This window comes from Centruroides sculpturatus, unplaced genomic scaffold (genome assembly GCF_000671375.1).
Source record: "Centruroides sculpturatus isolate CEXI.00-Female unplaced genomic scaffold, Cexi_2.0 scaffold982, whole genome shotgun sequence".
NCBI classification, from domain to species: Eukaryota; Metazoa; Arthropoda; class Arachnida; order Scorpiones; family Buthidae; genus Centruroides; species Centruroides sculpturatus.
This window is the reverse complement of record NW_019385200.1, coordinates 103,963-122,368: the sequence shown is the minus strand read 5'-3', so window position 1 is coordinate 122,368 and position 18,406 is coordinate 103,963. Positions and strand designations below refer to the sequence as shown.

At 46.7% G+C, this 18,406-nt stretch overlaps 1 protein-coding gene across 1 annotated transcript; it reads right to left on the bottom strand.

Moving 5' to 3' along the window:
* Positions 1-5,971: 5,971 nt before the first annotated feature.
* On the bottom strand, positions 5,972-17,524 carry LOC111636061 (acetylcholine receptor subunit alpha-like 1). Its single transcript, XM_023381222.1, has 6 exons — positions 16,554-17,524; positions 16,444-16,488; positions 16,276-16,385; positions 15,857-16,037; positions 12,794-13,549; positions 5,972-6,716 (listed from the first exon to the last, which is right to left on the bottom strand). Exons 1-6 carry the CDS (start codon positions 16,758-16,760, stop codon positions 6,531-6,533), a joined length of 1,485 nt encoding a protein of 494 aa, XP_023236990.1. The 5' UTR covers positions 16,761-17,524; the 3' UTR covers positions 5,972-6,530.
* Between the last annotated feature and the right edge of the window lie 882 nt (positions 17,525-18,406).

The following is an 18,406-nucleotide window of genomic DNA, read 5'->3' as shown; positions in this document are numbered from 1 at the left end:
TTAATTTATCATCGTAGTCGAAAAATAGATCTCCGCGCTCTAGACAATGTTTCGGCATCTCTCGAATTTATGGCCGTGTTCCGAAAATTAGCTTTGTATATTTCGAGCATCCGTAGATGTTTCCGAAAACTTTAGCGGAAATGTGGCCCTCTTTCGGGATGTCGAGAAAATGAACTCGGCTTTCTCGCTCTACACGAAAGCCGTAGGGGTTGTTTAACAACTGGATTAAATCGGGTTTCTGTCTCCGGAAATCCCGAGTACAAACTACCGTTCCTTCTCTCGGAATCTACAGACCCTTATACATTTAAAACGTCAGCCTACAGACCCCTACTCAAAAGAACGTTGGCTCCCTCCGCCAACACCGTCGACGGAGAGATAGAACCGCGCTACATCCCACGCGTAGAGAAACGAGGGTATCCTTCCGGCCTAGTCCAAAATCTCAACCGTAAATATCGGTCTGGATACATATCTAAGAAAGACGAATTTAATTAAAACCTACGGAGTCCCCGGATTTAACCGACATTTTTCTAAGATTTACAAACAAATTGCGAGAACAAACCAATTTGTACGTTCTAGCGAGAAACCTAATTGTATTGGCTTTATTACGAAATGCCGAGGACCCAATCGAAGCGGAATTCATTCCGAGTATATTCTATCCCCATTATATACGATAGGTCGAACAAGAAATGGGTCTACTTAGGAGCGGCTACATCTCTTTACGAGCGCATCGAGGAGCACCATTATTCTATGATAAGGGTTTTTTTCCATCACGGCGTTAGTGACCGAAAACGATATATCCTAAAGGCGCTTCGTCGATGAAACGAGGTTAATACACCACGTAGGAACTGGATCAGTCCGAAACATCCGGCGATACTCGAAATATACAAAGCTAATTTTCGGAAGACGGCCATAAATTCGAGAAATGCCGAAACATTGTCCCGAGCGCCAAGTGTTTTTCGAGTACGATTATAAGTTAAACCTTATTACATAATAAATTATTGACGTCGGCGTTTTTAACTAATGAAATAATTGTTCAGCGAGTTCAAATTTTCACGTAGACGTTCGGCGGTCTTTACTATTTTTTCATTTGTGCTGGATATTTCTGGTATAGCGATGCTCTTTGGATTTAATAAAATCCGCATTTTACGTGTTACGTAGTTATCATTACAATCTTATTAACGAAGGCGCCGAGAGGTGTGGACGCGACCGAATCTAACGAGTAAAAGCCAGCATTTAAAATCGATGATCGAGACGAAAAACGAACGTATGGCGAAGTGCCAAAGCGATACGCGCGCCACCGCTTTTAACGCGCCGAGTCGACGGTAACAGCGATCTTCACTTTATTATACGGTATTTAAGTATTTTATTTAACGTTTTCGCGTTTTAACTTATTATTAGGGCATTCGATCGCGTTATTTTTACCTTAAATTACGTGTATTTGCCGTTTTAAGTTTCTCGAAACGGATATCGTTCGGGGTGCGCGAATGGATTAATCGGCCGATTAGTGTTAATAATTTATTGCATTAATAGTGTGAGATCCTGGAGTTAATTATACAGTTAATTATAATGTGGAAAAACCCATTTTTCTCCACCCGGTACCTCCATCTCCCTCGGGTCAGGTAAACAAGAGACGATCGAATATCCTGGCAAAATCAACAATCTCTTCCTTTGTTTCTAAAATAAATCTCACCACTAATTGTTGACGCACGGAAACTTCGACATTGTTTAAAAAGCTGAAGTGTTTCTGCGTTTAACAGAAACAAAATATATTTCTTTAACCGCTGATATTTGGACAGCAACTACAAACAATTCTCCTTTTTTAAGTGTAACAGCCCACTGGTTGAACGATGATTTTCTGCAGGAAAGAGCTGTTTTGCAAATTGTTTCCTTCGAAGGTTCCCACACAGCTACACGAATCAGTGAACAATTAAAAATTGTTCTTGAACAGTATAAGTTGACAAGTGATAAGATATTCTTAGTACTAAGAGATTATGCGGCAAATCTGGTAGCTGGAAGTAGGAATTGCAACTTAGAAGCATTATCGTGCTTTATACAGTATATACGCCGCAGCTGACACTAAAGGAATGCATATTTTCTGAACAAGATGTGAAAACTATAATCACAGTTAATAGAAATATTGTCACACATTTTAATAATTCTGCTGTAGCTGTAATCAAATTGGAAGATTTGCAAGAAAAGTTAGGTTTTCAGAAACACAAATTAATATCAAGATGTTCCTACTCGCTGGAATTCTACATACTACATGTTGGAACAGCAAAAGGCCCTTGTCANATTGCATGTATTATTAACCAGCCTCAAAATTCGCGAGTGAAATTTTGTTAACGCCAACCTCGTGTCATTCTCAATATTTAATTTATTCCTCTCAAAACTCTCAACACATGTTTCAACCAACTGTGACAGAATAACGTACCCAGATTACACTTGATTTAATTTTTTAAAAATATATGAAATTATTCAAACTTTAAGACACCATTAAAAATAAATATTGCATTATAGTGAAAATTTTGTTTTAGTTTACTGCATAAGTTGGCGACCCCACAGAAAACCCGTTGCCACCCCCTTTTGGGTCGCGACCCATAGGTTGGGAACCCGTGCTATAGATAATAAAATTCCTACGTTAAGCCCATATCAGTGACCTCTGTTTGAAAAAATTGTTCTACTTGTAAAACCATTGGAAGAAATTACTGTGGAAAGCCAGCAAACGAGAAGCCACTTCATCTTCAATAATTCCCACAATAGAGACTCTGAAATTATTCTTATCAAAAGCAAAGATCAGTAGTTCCTTTAGTGGTATTAATACCACAACAGAAGAACTAGAAAATTCAATAAAAAAAAGATTTACAGCATATATAGAAAACAAATGTTTATGCTTGTCATTTTTATCAGATTCAAAATGAAATTTCAAAAAGAGGATACGGTAAAGGAAATAAAAATATGGGCAATTGATAGCTTAGAAGATGTCGATAATTCAAAATCTCAATAAGAATTAAATTCTGAAGCTTCTACTTCCGGAGGTGATCAAGATGGAGGCGAATCTCTAAGTTTTTCTGATTTATTTGATGAATTAGCATCTGGTAAACAAAAGAATGAAGAATAGCATGTTTTCAAAAAGAAAGAAAAAACACGAAAGAGACGAACAAACGTTTCGATCGAGAATTACAAACATATTTATATTTACCCTTTAAACAAAGACATAGTGACATATTTTTTGTGGTGGAAAAGTTTAAAAGAACTTTTTCCTAATTTGAGCAAAATAGCTATGAAATATTTAAATGGCCCAGCATCTTCCGTCGAAAGTGAAAAAATCTTCAGCATTAAAGGCATCATTTATGAGCCGGCAAAAAATAGCTTATGCCCCGAAAATGGTGAAATTCTCATGTTTTTGCATCGCAATTTAAGGGTACACTTTTACAGTTTGAATATTAAATTTTTATTTGTTTTATATGTTTAATTAAAGTTTAAAGTTATGAAACAAATAAAATTTTAATTTCTCTTCTTAACATATTCAATACTCTCGTTTTTATTCAAAGTTTAAACTTTATACAGTGTTATACGTTATATTATACTTATGTATCGATGAAAAAAATAATTTGAATTGTAAAATTTTTTTAATATTCAGTTTGTCACGTAATAAATAATAAATATATAACAGAAATTTATCAGGTTTTATTACTAGCATTGTACGTAACATTCTAACAAAAAATACCAAAATGTAAAATTGGCCGATTAATCGGGGAAATGGCCGATACCGATTATTCGGCTAAGTGGTCGATTACTTACCGATTAATCGCTGCATCCTTAGTTAAGTCTACGGGACAAACGCGCCAACTATCGGTCCAGTTATTTGTGACCGTCGCTTATCCCCTAATAGAAAAAAAAATGAAAAAGTAATAAAAATAAATGGCAGTTTCCGCTTTTTGCTAATTATTCATTAATTAAAAGACTGTTTGCGTACTTCTTTAAACACGAATAAATTTAAATAATTAAATTAACGATGGCTTTTATTTTTCAACTAAACTATTTTAGTTTTTTTCTTTTTGAATCTGTAATAAAAAAAGTACTTATTAGCGAAATAAACGCGTATTTTTGAACACCGAAGAAATTAAAGTTTTTTAAACGAATTAGTTTTGTCAGTATCGACCCGAGTACCGATCTGATTTTATTTTACGGTTACGCCACCAACGGAACAAAACGCGGTTCCGACCCTCCGAATCTCTTCCCGGTGCCGACGAACGGATTTCTCCGCCGACTTACCGACAAAAAGAAGAAGAAACTCGGACGTCCGGCCATCGGTACGACTAAGAGATTTTTATTGGCCAAGCGCGAGACGAGGTCACTGCCGGAAGGCGCCATTAATCGGAACCCCGATTAATTAATTAACCGCGGGTGATGGGCCTTCGGTACCGCCGGAGGCCCATCACTGGCGGTCGGATCCGAAAACGTGAGCCGTAGTGAAAATTTTTGCGTAAAAGGCCAAATTTTAAATGAGCCGGTAGTATTTTAAACTTAAAAAATTGACAAAATTACGTTGTTTCGATTCAAAAAGTTCGTCCCGATAGAAGTTAGATAGCGCCACTCGGTAGTTAACGGGAAAAGTATTACGTACGGGGGCAAGATTTAATAAAATTCCAAGCGTTGCGCGGCGGTGGAAAATCGATATCCCAGTCAGCGAAATTATTTTCTCGTCGCGAATTAATGTAGCGCGCTCGTATAATAATAAAACGGTAACGAATAAGGGATTTAAGAACAACGGCTGTAGTTTAGTTTACATCTCTATCGTCGCTAAGTACAACGGCCGACATAATACGACTCCATAATCGTCGTCTTCGTTAGCCGTTCCGTCGATCTAACGGCAACTTTTAATCTGTTTAAACCTTCTCCTGGAATTTCAGTCGATTTGGTCCCAGCGTATAATTCTTTTCGGCAATTTTTAAACAGGTAAAAGGGTTTGTATCTATTGAATTTCGTATCCGTACGCCGCTGCTGTCGAAATAATGTTTAATCTCAGAATTAAGTTTTCTGACGTTACGGCAGCATTTTCTAAACCCGTCATTGCGTGTGGCCAAAGTCACTTTAGGCAGGCAATTAGCGATTAAAACTTCCGTCTCTTTACGAAATTTATTCCCAATTTCCTTTTTCTTCGATTCTACCGTCTCTTCGTCGGTTTGTCTACTTTGCCATTTTGTCGAGTCCAGCCCATAGGCAATATTCGAAATGCAAAAGCTTTGGTCGGGCGCGGAGGCCCGATATGCCAAAGGCCAAACTTTCTTCGTTTACGGGCCGCGACTCGAAAAATTTTGGGGAAAATTTTTGAATGGAAATAACTCCACTTTCGGATGCTTATAGATGTTTTCTGGGCCCCGCCTAAGTCGACTTAGTCGGGCGGGAGACGTTAATCGTTCCGTCTACGGCCGGGGGTAATTACAGTAGATCCCCTATAACACGTGTTCATATAATACGGATTCCTATAACACGGCGAAAAAATTACGATCGTATTCGTTTAAACACGCTAAAAAGACTCGTACGATACGGTAAAACGTCATCGCCGATTCGTGTCGCGACGGGATCGGTCAAATCTAGACCAATAGCAAATATCGCACTAAACGTTGAGTTTAAACCAGCGGCGGACCTACTAAAAACCATTTATTATTTAACGGCCATAAAAATAATATTTATATTAACGATGTCTCCGAAGTTCAGCAAATTTTTCGCAGAAAAATAACTTATCGGAAAATACGCGCCCGCCGTTCGATGCGCCGCTCCGCGACGAAAACGAGCTTAAGCGATGGCGTCGTCGAACGGTGCGCACTCGGTAAGTAACGCTACAATTTTTTATTTATAGAATAGTTCATACGGATTATTCCCAAAAAGTTATACGTGTTTTGGAAATGTCGAGTCGAATTAGTCTAGAATCTATTAATTTTATGGAAGAAAACCTTTCAAACAGCCGTAGTCCCTAAACTGCACACTGCCTGGCTGTAAATGGCTCGTGTATTTAAGTGACTCGTAAAACACGGAATTTATATAAAACGGAACGTGTCTACCGTGTTATAGGGGGGTCTACTGTAATTTAGCGTTTAAATTTTTAGCTCGGCCAGGCCGCTTTTAGCCACTTTCCGTTAAAATGGACCCGTCCATTTTACTTTCTTACTAGTCTTAGACATTATTAAATTTTGCATCGTCGGACGGGCGGAAAGGCTGCCAACGCCAAAACGGCCACCGGAAGCGGAATTTCGAAAGGGTCATTCGAACGAAAAGCGCACAATAATACGGTGGTCGGAGCCGAGTGAGAAGGTGGACGCTTCGGTTGGCCCACGGTCGTCGATCGTCTGTCTCGCCCCTCCGAAACAATCGCTTCGACCCGACTAAAGTTTACCGTCCGAGGGGCAAAGGGCTTGGGGAGAAGCGGAAAGCCGCCGGAGGCAGGAAGAAAGCTGGAAGAAGGTGGAAAACTCTTTATTGGCTAAGAAAAGGAAGAGGAAGTCGGGGGTCGGGGGTCGAGGAGGCGGCTAGCCTTGCAGATGCTGCAGGCGGAACTTCATCTTGGAGAAGACCACGTCGATGGGTTGTCGTCCGTCGTACAGCGTGGGGATCTGTAAGAGGATGGCCGCCGACCCCACCACGCAGGCCACCGTGAACAGCCACAGGAAGAGTCGATCCAGCACCATGGCCACGTACTGCCAGTCCTCTTCCACCTGAAACGACAAAAGCCAAACCGTCATTTTCCTCTTCCGTTTTAAACCCGCGTCGGCCCGTCCACTCTTTCTTTCTACTCCTACGTCCCGCCTTTCGGACCGTGAAACGGCCAAAAACGCCCGATTTTACCGGAAGATTACTTTCTTCCCCTCCTTGCAGGAGCGGAGCGAGAAACGCTGGCCTCTCCCTCGGTAGAGGCCGGCTCCGGGGGCGGCGGAGAAGGTCGGGGCGCCCCGGAAGCGGAAGGCCGACGGATTCGGCCGGTTTCCCACCCGGGCCGTCGGATGCCGAACGTCCGGCGACAGAAGACGGCACCCGGGTCAAAATTCCAACCCCTTTAAGACGAGGCAAAACCCGGGCCACGCGTTATTCCGCGCCTCCTCCGGAATTAACCATCCGGGTTTTACGGCCGGCGCCGGCAATGGAACCGGTAAAAACCGAAAAGTGATTTTATCGACGGAAGGAAAAAACGTTTCGAGTTCCGGAAACGCCGCGCTTCGACGTTACGGACCCGTTAAGATAAACGAATTGTATCAGTTTATTTTAATTGTCATTTTCCTATTAACGTCTAATAAAATAATAGGCCTAATTATAATTATTATTATTACTGTAAAGAAGCCGAACATTCTCGAGCATCCCGACAAATCGAAAAGGAAGAGAGGGTCGCGGATAAAAGGCATTAAGATTTCGTTTCCGCCGACGATCGAGACTGCAAGGCGGCGAGAGGACGAACGGACGGGGGTAAAGACCTCCCCTCTCTCCGTCCCGTCGCCGAGTTTATAGTTCATGGACGAAAATCCGTGCCGAAAGTAAAGAAATCCGGTCGATGGAATCTACCGTATTCGGATAGGAACTGGGCTTAAAATCCCCCGGCCAAACTTTTCGACAAGTCAGCCCGGGAAGGTATGGAAATACCTGGTCGGTGCGTTAAAGACACTCCACTTGGGCCAAGCGTTGTTCTTCGGAATGGCAAAATACTTGGGCGAAAAATGCCCGAGAAGGATTTCGCACTGGAAATAGACCAGACTTTAATACGGACGAACAGTCGTATTTTACCTCGGGTAGAGCGCCGGTAAAATTACCCGACAACGGTGCCGGTGCCGGGTTATTTTAGCCCTTAGGTAAAATAGCCCCTAGGCAAAGTTTACCAACGCGCCCCTCATTTGGATATTTTTTAAAATGAAATGTTAGATATAAAAAATAGAAATTATTTTGACGATCTTTATTAATAATATACAATACGTAATCCTTGTAAAGACAGAGCTAATTTGTAATAGTTCTTTCCTATAGATGAATTATAAGAGAAAATTCAGAAATTCTCTCTTATAATTCGTTTATAAAAAAAAGGTTATAAAATAGCGAAATTGAATATTTTAAAGTGTTTATCCCAACTGAATTTTAAATAGTGGTAAGCGGCCATCGTTTAGGTAAGAAACAAATAAGAGCCAAGAGTTAAACAGTAAAATAGTGCGACGTGTGAGGAATAAGAATAAAGAATCGACACCTAAATCATATATCACTATTTAATTTAATATTTTAGTGAAGTTTGAATAAAAAAGGAAAGCCCGTATAAACGTGGGATAAAGAAGAAGAAGCCAAGTTTGAATAAAGCTAAATTTTGCCAATTTAATTGGGAGCTCTTTCCAAATTACTGCCGGGGAAAGTCGCAGCCGGCGACTTTCGCCGTGCCGTAATTTGGAGTAGAAGGAAACCAATTTGGTCAATTTTTGTTCCCGAATAATGGCGACTGGAAGTTAGATCTTTCTTTATCCGTCGTTAACGTTGGAAACGGGAAATTAATTAGGGATTGGAGGGGGACGATAGGGCGGCCGAGGAATAACGGAGCGCTATTTTTGACGCAAAACCCGAGAACCCATCGGGACGAGCGGTACGCTGACTGAGGTAGCAATTTCCGGCGCGTCGTTTCTCGGGCCTTCCTTTTTACTAACGAAACGGGAGTAATTCGGACCGACAGCGACGGCGACGGCGACGTTGGGTCCGACCGAACTTTTCCGCTACCGGAACGGATCGTCTGGTCCGCGCGGCATCCCTACCGAAGACGAGACGAAAAGTACGGCTGGGCGGTACGCGGTACCGGCGGTAACCGCGTAAACAAACTTCTATAGTTCGGGTTCTGGCCCGGTGGACTTTTCCAGAGATTTACCCGCATTTTCCGCCCAGGAATGAGGTTCCCGGAGGACCGTACGGTGCCGTTAACGTAACGTCGGATGTTTTTATATCGAAAGGTAGAAAATAAAAGATAGGAAAAAAAAAGTGTTACCGGCAGTGGCGACGGCCGGTAACTTCCTTTTTTCCTGGTTAATTTTTAAATTAACTTGGGAGAATACCCGAGACGGTATATTAAAATCGGATGGTAAAACCGAGGGGTGGTGATTTAACAATTCGATACGCCCGCGCGGGCCACGGCTTTCCATTTCGCATCACTCGATAAGTTATAAATATAAGCCGAAAGGAATAAGGCGCCGAAAGCGCAGCCTCGGGACGTATCCACTCCGAAGCCAGGCGGAGAATGATTTAGATAGGGCAACGACGGTTTAATATAAAACATGGACGGTAGGTGATCCGGTCTGTAAGTTAGGCCAAACAATTTATTCCACTAATAGCGTATTTGACTGGGAAAACGATCGATTATACTCGTAGGTATACTTACGCCAAGAAAGCCATCCGAAATCGCAACACGGAGGTAATGGAAATTTATATTTGTGTCCACGCGGTAAGTCCGCCGGTCGGAAATAGGCTTTGGACTATTTTGGAGAAAATTTTGCGACCAACCCCCGAAGTGTGCGCCAGTCCGACCAGAAAGTGGAGACCACTCGGTTAAAACATCCACGGAATCTGGCAGAAGCGGTTTTGCGAAATTCCGTGGACTCGGGGCTTCCGCTACGTTTCCATCCGGCCCACCGCTCTGTCGTAACTTCTTCGGGTGGTGCGAAAACCACCCGCGCCGCTAATATCGATTTTACGGAACCGGAAATAGAAATATAATAGTAGAATGGAAGGCGTACATTTTGTCCGTGGTAAATTGTACCGCGCGCGGCGTAGAAGAGGACCGGAGAAAGCGCCGATCGATACGACGAATATAATTTTCGGCCCGTTTTTCATTTCGTCCGGTGGCCGGATTTTCTTACAGATTTCTAGACAGGTAGCGTGGCCATCGGACTTAAAACCCGGCGCCGGGTGCGCTTTCGCTTTACAATTTACTGTAAAAGCCGTATCTAAAAATGAATTAAGACCGAGAAGAAAATATACGTTTTGAATAAAATTAAAAAGTTAAGTACAGTATATGGTAAATACAAGTACTTGTATAAAATAGACTTTTTTTCTTTCATCTTTACGTCTTTACTCTTTTAGATCTTCTAGTAGACAGCGTATACGCAGAAATATAAAATAGACTTTTGCGTCGCCAACCTACCTTAGATAAACCGATTTGGCGTCATTTCAAACTGTTTCCGCAAAAAGTACACTCGGCTACTGTCGAGTCTTTAACTTAAGCCAATTGTGGCTCGATTAGAATTTTGTAAACAAAACGCAAATCCGCTTTCGTCTTCTTTCGTCCTATTCATTTTCTCCGTACGACAAACGATTTTGGCCCGATTTCCCACCGCCGCTGGATATTAAATGACCTCGTCGCTCTCTTTCTAAAGAATCTTCTTTGGCCCCGTTCCGCTTCGGAGCTGGCTTTTTACCGAATTTTCCATTCGTCTTCGACCGTCGGCGGCCGCGCCTCCGTTACTTGGTAAAATCTCGCCTCGACTAAATAAGGTATGTTTCGTTTTTACCCGCCGGACGACTATCGATACATTAGCGTGGACGGGGATGCTAATTATTCTCGGCAAATGAAATACCCCATTCGTCTCCTTCCCCACCCGGCCACCGAGACCGCGGCCGAGCAAACTCCCCGGGAGGATGACGATCTACGTATATACACGGCCTTCTTAATCGCGTTGCGGCCCAGCTATTCGCTGACCCGCTAAACTCCCAAGCTCCGGGTTCGGGACTGGGCAACCGCGCGCTGGCAAATCCACTGGGAGGCGCGCGTGGATGCGTGCCTTTTTTCCTTGGCCAAAGGGAAGCGAGTATTACGTGCCGGTATCGGTACTAGGTCGCCAGTGAACCGACCCAGTTGTGAACAAACCGTGAAAAATTCGGTCGGCATCTCGGCGGATTCCGTCGCCGCGACTTCGACTACCGCCACGCGCGCAACGTGCCCGATGGAAAACGTCATTACCTTCCGAATGCTCTAGACGTCCGATAACGGCCGAAACTTCTCGTTTCGCGAGATGGCGACTGGCCCCGCAGTCGGGATAACTTAATCCGTACGGAGGAACTCTTTACCGCCGCAAAGAATCTAATCCGCGGCTACTTGGACCGTACAAATGTAAAATACAGCGGAGCATCGATTATCCGACTCAATTGGGGACTGGGGTTGATCGGATAACCGAAAAGAATGAAAAAAGTACATTATTAGTATACTATATTAGTATATCCCACGTAATTAGTATATCGCTATTAACCAACTTGGCGTTGAATTTTCGTCGATGTTTAGCCTAACAAATTTTTTTTTTTAAATAATAGTCGTCGCTATTGTATCGTTAAAAATTATTTTTAAATTATTTTACTGCTCACGAAACAAACAACCACTCGTAATTAGAAAATTAAGCATCGTTTAAATACAGTACTGGCCTCCCTTTCGTGGTCGAGCCAGTGTTGCCAGCTAAAACACGCAAAAATTTAACAAAAATAATATTAAAGTAGCCGAGACGTAGCCAAATATTGTAGCGCCGCATCACTAGAGGACGTTTGAAATTTGCCGACTAGAACGGTGGGTTAACCGATGTGACGGTTAATCGGGTTCGGATAATCGATGCTCTACTGTAGTATCTTACCTTCCCGAGCACACTTGTTTTTTGTATAGTTCTGTAAATAGTCGCGTTGTGCCGTACATTTGCTCCGCTCTCCCCGTGTACGTCTCGCGTGCTACGCACCCGTCGTTTCCGAAATCTACACGATTCTCGTGATTTCGTAATGTCGAATGACGAATATATTCTCTTTCTGTATCCTACTTCGGCAATGCTACGAGGTACCGAGGCGTAACGTAATAGAGACGACAACGAATAAATTTAAATATTTTAAGAAACGAGTTTAAACCAGCGGAAGCGGTGCCGAGAGCGACGAAAAGAGAGGGGGAATGGACCGGTTATTGGTCACACCTCCCGACAGAACGGCAGACCGAAGAAAAGAGGATACTATCCTCTCCCTCTGCCGGAGAAATGGCTTTTGTGAAATTTTAAAATTTTATATTAATAGAGCTTACGGACTACTCCGGCACAATGTCGAATTGTTAAAGCAAATTTCAATCCAGTAACGGCGATTGTAAAGTGCGCGCGGTTCTGCTTCGCTAGATTTTTCTTCGCGCGACAATAAAAATTAAAACAATGACATTTAGACTTAATTAATTTTAGTTTAAAATATAATTTGTTAAGTAAAGGGATTGTAAAAGTACAAGTCCGCGGTGAATTATCGTAATTTTCGCAGCTACGAAATATTTTTCGACATTTCGGGGTTCGATAACCGATTCCGGACACGCCGGCCGCAAATTCTCGTAGTCTAAATAGACCAAAACTATCTTCAAAAACGGATATTACGAAGTTAACCAGACGGTTTTCCCTCCAAAAACGTTTCTAATTTTCGAAATTTCCAATCTGTTCTTCGCATTGTTCTCCTTTAGGGAAAAGAGGCCGCCACGCCGAATAAATAAATAGGGAAGGAAAGGTAACGCAGTTGGGCCTGGCCAAATTCTTAAACCCTCTTTAATAGCGGCAGTTCCTTTCTTAGGGATATCGCGCCGCTTTAAAACCACGCCGGGCCACCAACTTAGCCCGAAGCGTCGCTACGGGTAGCGGTCCGCGATTTTTCACCCTTGTCTTCGTACCGGTAAGCGGAGGTAGGACGACCCACCCGGGCCCGACCGGGTAATTTCCGGTTATCACGCGGGGGACGATTCGCATCTGGAAATAGAAGGAGCGGAGATAACCGGTTTTAAAGGTAAACTCACCTCGGAGTAGACGTCGAAGTTTTCCACGTGTTGAGCGATGAACCTGACGTTGAGGTAAGCTCTGGTTAATTCGTTGGCGGGACTCAAATCCAGATCGGAATCGGTCTTGGACTGTTCTTCCTCCCCGCCCGGAATCTCGTACTGTCGGTGGTAGGAACAGGACATCACCGAATCGTCGACCGAGGCCGAGTCGTCCGACTGCCTGTCTTCCGCTCGGGTCATGCCCAACATTCGGGGCAGGATTCGTAGAAAGACGGTTCGGACCCAAGGCGCCATTTTGTGGGTGGACGGCGAACGGAAGTTGACGCAGAGAACGGCGATGGTGACGAAGACGGAGAGAGAAACCAGAATCATGGTGAAGAGAAGATAGATTCCGAGAAGGGGGACGGCCACGGAAGTGGGAGGAATTATCTCGGAGAGCAGAAGAAAGAAGACTCCCAGAGACAACATGATGGAGATGCTGAGCGAAACTTTCTCCCCGCTGTCGGAGGGCAGGTAGAAGACCAGGACCGAAAGTACGGAGATGGCCACGCAAGGAATGATCAGATTGACGGTGTAGAACAGAGTCTTTCTCCTCAGAGTGACGTTGAAGGTGATGTCCGGATAAGGTTCCTCGCAGCAACTGTAGAACTTTTCTTTCCTCCGCGCCGGAACGGCCATGATGTCCCATTCCACGCTGAGGTAAAACTCGCTCAGGTCGATGCCCATCTCGATGTCGGGCGAATCTTCCGTCTGGTGTTTATGTTTCAAGTCCACCTGAAAAGAAGCGTCATTTCTCCAAATCAGTGGAAAAGGTAAGACGCGTAAACCAAGCCCGGGCGGTTCGGGTCCTCCGGCGCCACGGAAAGAGGTTCCGTATTCGGACCGAGAACAGAAGCGGACGAAAGCGAAGAAACCTTCCGAGTTAGGAAATAATCCGTAATTTTAAATGGCGACGGCGATAATAAGGGACTGGGCGCCCAACTCCGCTTTCCACCGCTTTTCTCTCGGCTTTGGCCGGGAAGGCCAAAACGGTCGGCGATCCCCAAACTTTCCGTCCGGGTCCGAGAGGATACGACGGAAGGACCGGTTACGGTTTCCGAGGTGGGAGCCGGTTCTTCCGGGGCCAAACTGAGACGAAACAAAAGCTCGGAGCGACGCCTAAAAGTCGTGTAAAAGGGGTTCTCGGAAAACGGGAACGGCGAGCGGAAGAAAAAGAGAAGGCGACGTTGGGAATTAATTTGTGGGGACGAAGCGACGGGGAAGAGAAAAGTGTGGAAATTACTCCGATAGAGAGGTTGGAAAATAGGAGGAAAGTCGAGGTCCCAGACGGGAAGGCGATTAGGGGTGGGGAGGAGACGAGCCGGGCGAAGAGGAGATCCTTCTCCGGGACTTAACCGGCGAAAACAGGAGATAATGTGTTTATTCGGCAATTTCGAAACGGTTATTTTCGGTCCGGGCGGAAGGGGATCCCTTCGGGTCCGAAGAAGGGGGAAAAGGTAGAAGAGGACGAGGGGATCCCGGGGGAAGGGAAAGGGAGGATCAATTTACCGGGACGAGGAGCCAACGATTAGATTTGTCAAACGGAAGAGAAAATCTCGGGAAGGAAATCGACCGAACGGAAAGGAAATTGGCCAACGGGACCGGGATTAGGGACGGCTTTCTCCCACCCGCCACGGGCCACCGGGAGGAGGATTCCCGGCGGGCCGGTGGCGAGTGGGAGCAAGCCGAGAAAGAGCCGGTCTCCGTCGGCCGGGCTTATTTTCCTCCGAACGTACGCGGCCACTCTTCATTCCCGACTTAATTGGTTGTCCGGGAAACTCTTCCGGGACCGGTCTACCGGCGCTTATTTCCTCCGGAATATTCGATGCCCGGCGCCGGACCCTTCCCTGGGGACGCGTTTCGTTACAGACTTAAGAAGAGAAAGAAAGCGGAAAAGAAAAAAAGGCAAGCGAATTGCGTCTTTTTTCCGTTTGGCAAAGGCGGGAGGGGACTCGCTCCTCCCCATCTTCCGGGCTGTTCCTTTGACACGGCTAACGGGAAAAATCCGGTCTTTTCCCGTCTTCTAGGTAAAACTTTGCGCATTTTGGTTTCCTCGTTTCAGACGTCGATAGCCGACGATTTGGTTACGGCGGTCCATTCCACCGAACCGCTGTTATTTGAGCCGGTGGCCCTGGACCGGTTGTCCTCCCCTCAAATAAGAGCGAGCCGTTCACCTTCCGCCAGAAATTATCCGTACCCGCGCCGTCACGGCGGCCGATCGATCGTCTCCTCCGCATTTTCCCCGGTCCGATCGATTCCTACTGCAAAACGGGTGGAAGGGATTTAGGCGCCAGAGGTCGTCCCCGGATATCGGAACGTTCTCTCTTTTGCGCCGGTAGATTTTTATGTACAAGTGTCGCCTGGCTTCTTCTTAAGTGTTCCGGTCCGTTCCTCGGCGGATGAATTAAGAATGTCGATCTCGGGAAAAAATGCCGCGGGCAATTCTTTCGTCGGAATAAGAAGCCCCCTCCGACCGTCTCCGATCAACTCCGGCAAACGGGAACTACTTTGTTTTCGGAAGCCGAGTGGAAAAAGAACCCAATTCCCTCGCCCGTTACCTTCCGATCCTTCCGCCGGGCCACCGGCATCCGGAAATCGGCGGAAGACGTCGGGAAGGAATGCCGACCGTCGGCTTCTCGTCTTCCAGGTGCGTGGGTGGGTCGGGGTTGGCCGTCCCGCCGCGGATTTGATTTCCGTCCGTAATCTCAGTTCCGGGATGGAAAAGACAAAAGAAAGAGGCGAGGATCGTCTCCCGGCACAAATCTACCGAGAAATTACCGAGGTAAAACCCACCGTCGGATTTCGGAGAAAAAGCGTATCCGCCCGCATAACCTAGATCTTTTTAATACCGATCCCCACGGCGCTCTTCGTCGCCTCCGGTCTAATTGCGGAAAGGGCGCCTCTCCCTCCCGGACCTTTGTTAAAAATAGACCGGGAGAGAATGTCGGTCCTCCGCCCTCCACCTCGGCGCCCGTTCCGCCGTCGTCCGCAACTGGAGAAGAGTCGGGCGACCGTCTCCCGAGCGGAGGAGGACAGACTCACCGTGTATCCGTCGTAGGTCCACGATCCGAACTTCATGAAGCAGTTCTGCTCGTCGAAAGGGAAATACTCGACGTTGATCTCGCACGAGCTCTTGTAGATGGCCGGGGGCTTCCACTTCACCTGACCGTCGGCGTGCAGCATGGCCTTGGTCATCATGGTCACCTCGTAGTTGCCGTCGGCGCTGAAACGACGGAAAAACGCTTCCGGGTTAAAGAACGGGCCGCGGCTTCTCCGCCCGTCCAAAGTCGCCGCCGGCGGAAGAGACCCCGGGCGCCGCGCCCCTCCGCGGCATCGGACCTCCTACCCGTCCGAGCGGCGGAGGCTCTTCCTCCCCCGCCGCCGCGCTCGACAGCCCCTCTCTTTCCGCCGGCGCGCCGCCTTTCCATCGCGGGAGGGTGGATCCTTTCCGGGTCACTCACTTGTTGTAAAGGACGATGTCGGGCAGCCAGATCTGTTCGGCCGGCACGTGCAGCTTGGAGACGCCCCCGTACTCCTCGGGATCCCATCGCAGCTTGTAGTCGTTCCACTCCTGAAAGGAGTCGAAGGTGAGAAAGAAAGACCGGCAGCCTCCCGGGCCCGAAACTCACCTGTTCAACCCAGACGTTGGTGGTCATGATCTGGTGCTTGAGGTTCTGAGAGAAACGGAGTGTCAGAGGGGAAACGGAAAGAAGAAGAAAGGGAGAAACGTCGGACTCACCACGTCGATCAGCTGCGACAGTTTGAGGCCCAGCTTGACCGTCAGCCGGTCGGAGGTGTTGCCCACCGGGCGAATGAGCGAGTTGTAGCCGTTGATCAGGTCGTCGTAGAGTCTCTTGGCGTCGGAACTGGCCCCGGCCCGGGCGGGCCACAGGGCCCACAGCCACACCAGGGCCCGGTACCGAGCGGCGTTGCCTCCCGCGCCCATCTGCGCCGCCCGTCGACGGCCGCTCCGGCCGAGAGGCGCTTCCGTCGACCGCCTCCTCCGCTCCGCGGTGCCGTTCGATTCCGGGCGCCGCCGTCTTCCGGGAGGTCGGAAGTTCTCCTGGTTCGAACGGAGGAACGAGGGGGCGAGCGGAGCCGACGCAGCCCGAGAATTTTCCCGTCGTCCGCCGAGGCAGAAAGCGGTCGATTCCGAGCGCGGGAAGAAAGACCGAAGTTTCCTCCGCCCGCGCGGTTATTACGGAAAAGATGGCGTCTCCGGAAACGGAAGGAATTCTCCGGACTAAAAACTACATTTTTCTGGAGTGGGCCGACCGGCGCAATAAAAGGGGAGGATCCCCCGCCGAATTGGGCGGGGGCCGAGGACGGAAACTGCCGAGAATTTGGGACAAAAACTCCATTTTGTATGTAACGAAGAACGGAAGAGAAGCGTCGCTTCCTCCTCCCGCCCGGTCTATCGATCCGGTTCCGGCGCCGCTCTGCCGTCGTTTCCGGTCGACCGGGGAGAAAACCGGAAGGCCACTTTTTGGCCCCCGGCGAATATCGAATTTCTGACGCGGGCCGTAAAGGTCGAAGGTGACTAAAGCCGAGGCCGGAGAGTGGTCTTGGGCCGCCCGTAGAATTTAAGAAAGGCGTCGTTAGCGGAGAGAGGGGAAGAAGTATAATCCGACTAAACTGCCGTTACCGTGGGTAAACTAAGGGTTGTCCGGGACACCGGAGGAAACTTTCACCCGACGTCGAGGGGAACAACTTTTATTCGATCGACCGGGTCGAGCGACTGTTAACGTACCGGTTACCGAAAGAGCGTAAATATAAAAGGCGGAAAGGTGGACCCGAAAAATTTATAAAGAGAAGAAACCGCTGACGGAAACGGTAGAGAATACGCCGTCGAAGGTGGCGGGCGCCAAATAAAGCCATGAACTAAGGAATTGGAAAAATGCTACTTACGCAGACGAGAAAGAAATTACGTCCGGCTAAAGCGGCCTAATTGTGGCTACGGACCGAGTGTCTTCCCATATAGGCGTAAAATAACCGTTTCGAATACCGGTGCGGTAAATGTCCTCGGTACGTTCCGCGGCCGAGCTAAAGACTCCCATCGATATTTCTCCGACGGTAATTCGGCCCTCCCGAACGGGAACCAATCAGACAAATCCTTCTTTTAAAGAAATAAAGATATCAATCGAGCCTTTAAAAACGGTGGGGACCGAGTAAACGTAGAAAATCTTAAAACGCCACGTACTATACGTTTTTAACCCGTCTGTTAAAACGGGTAATTTTTCCCACGCGGTTTGGTAGGACGTAATAATTCTCGCGTGCCAGAGCGCTGTTACGTATACGATGTTTTGTGACGTCGAAAGAATCGACGGGAAAAGATTTGTTAAAAAGAGTTTAAAAAATTAAAAGTCGGATGGCCTCTACTTTTTGCGCTTCTCTCCGTTATCGTACGTACCGTACGCGGTACGTACTGTACCGTGCCTTACCAGCCGACTAATCGAAAGAGTTTTTACGGACTTACGTAAAGCTTTCGAGGCGGCGGACGGCAATATTTTGCTCGGTAAATTAAATAGGCCCGATTTAATTCGGCCGTAAGGTAGGCGATTATACCTTAAACGGACTTTGAGGTAACGGAAT

Coding starts and splice junctions, on each gene's coding strand:
- LOC111636061 (XM_023381222.1), bottom strand. CDS start 16,760: ATGGGCGCGGGAGGCAACGCCGCTCGGTACCGGGCCCTGGTGTGGCTG. Junction 16,386..16,443: donor CCAACGTCTGGGTTGAACAG/GTGAGTTTCGGG, acceptor GACTCCTTTCAG/GAGTGGAACGACTACAAGCT. Junction 6,717..12,793: donor ACTTCGACGTCTACTCCGAG/GTGAGTTTACCT, acceptor TTGTCGTTTCAG/GTGGAAGAGGACTGGCAGTA.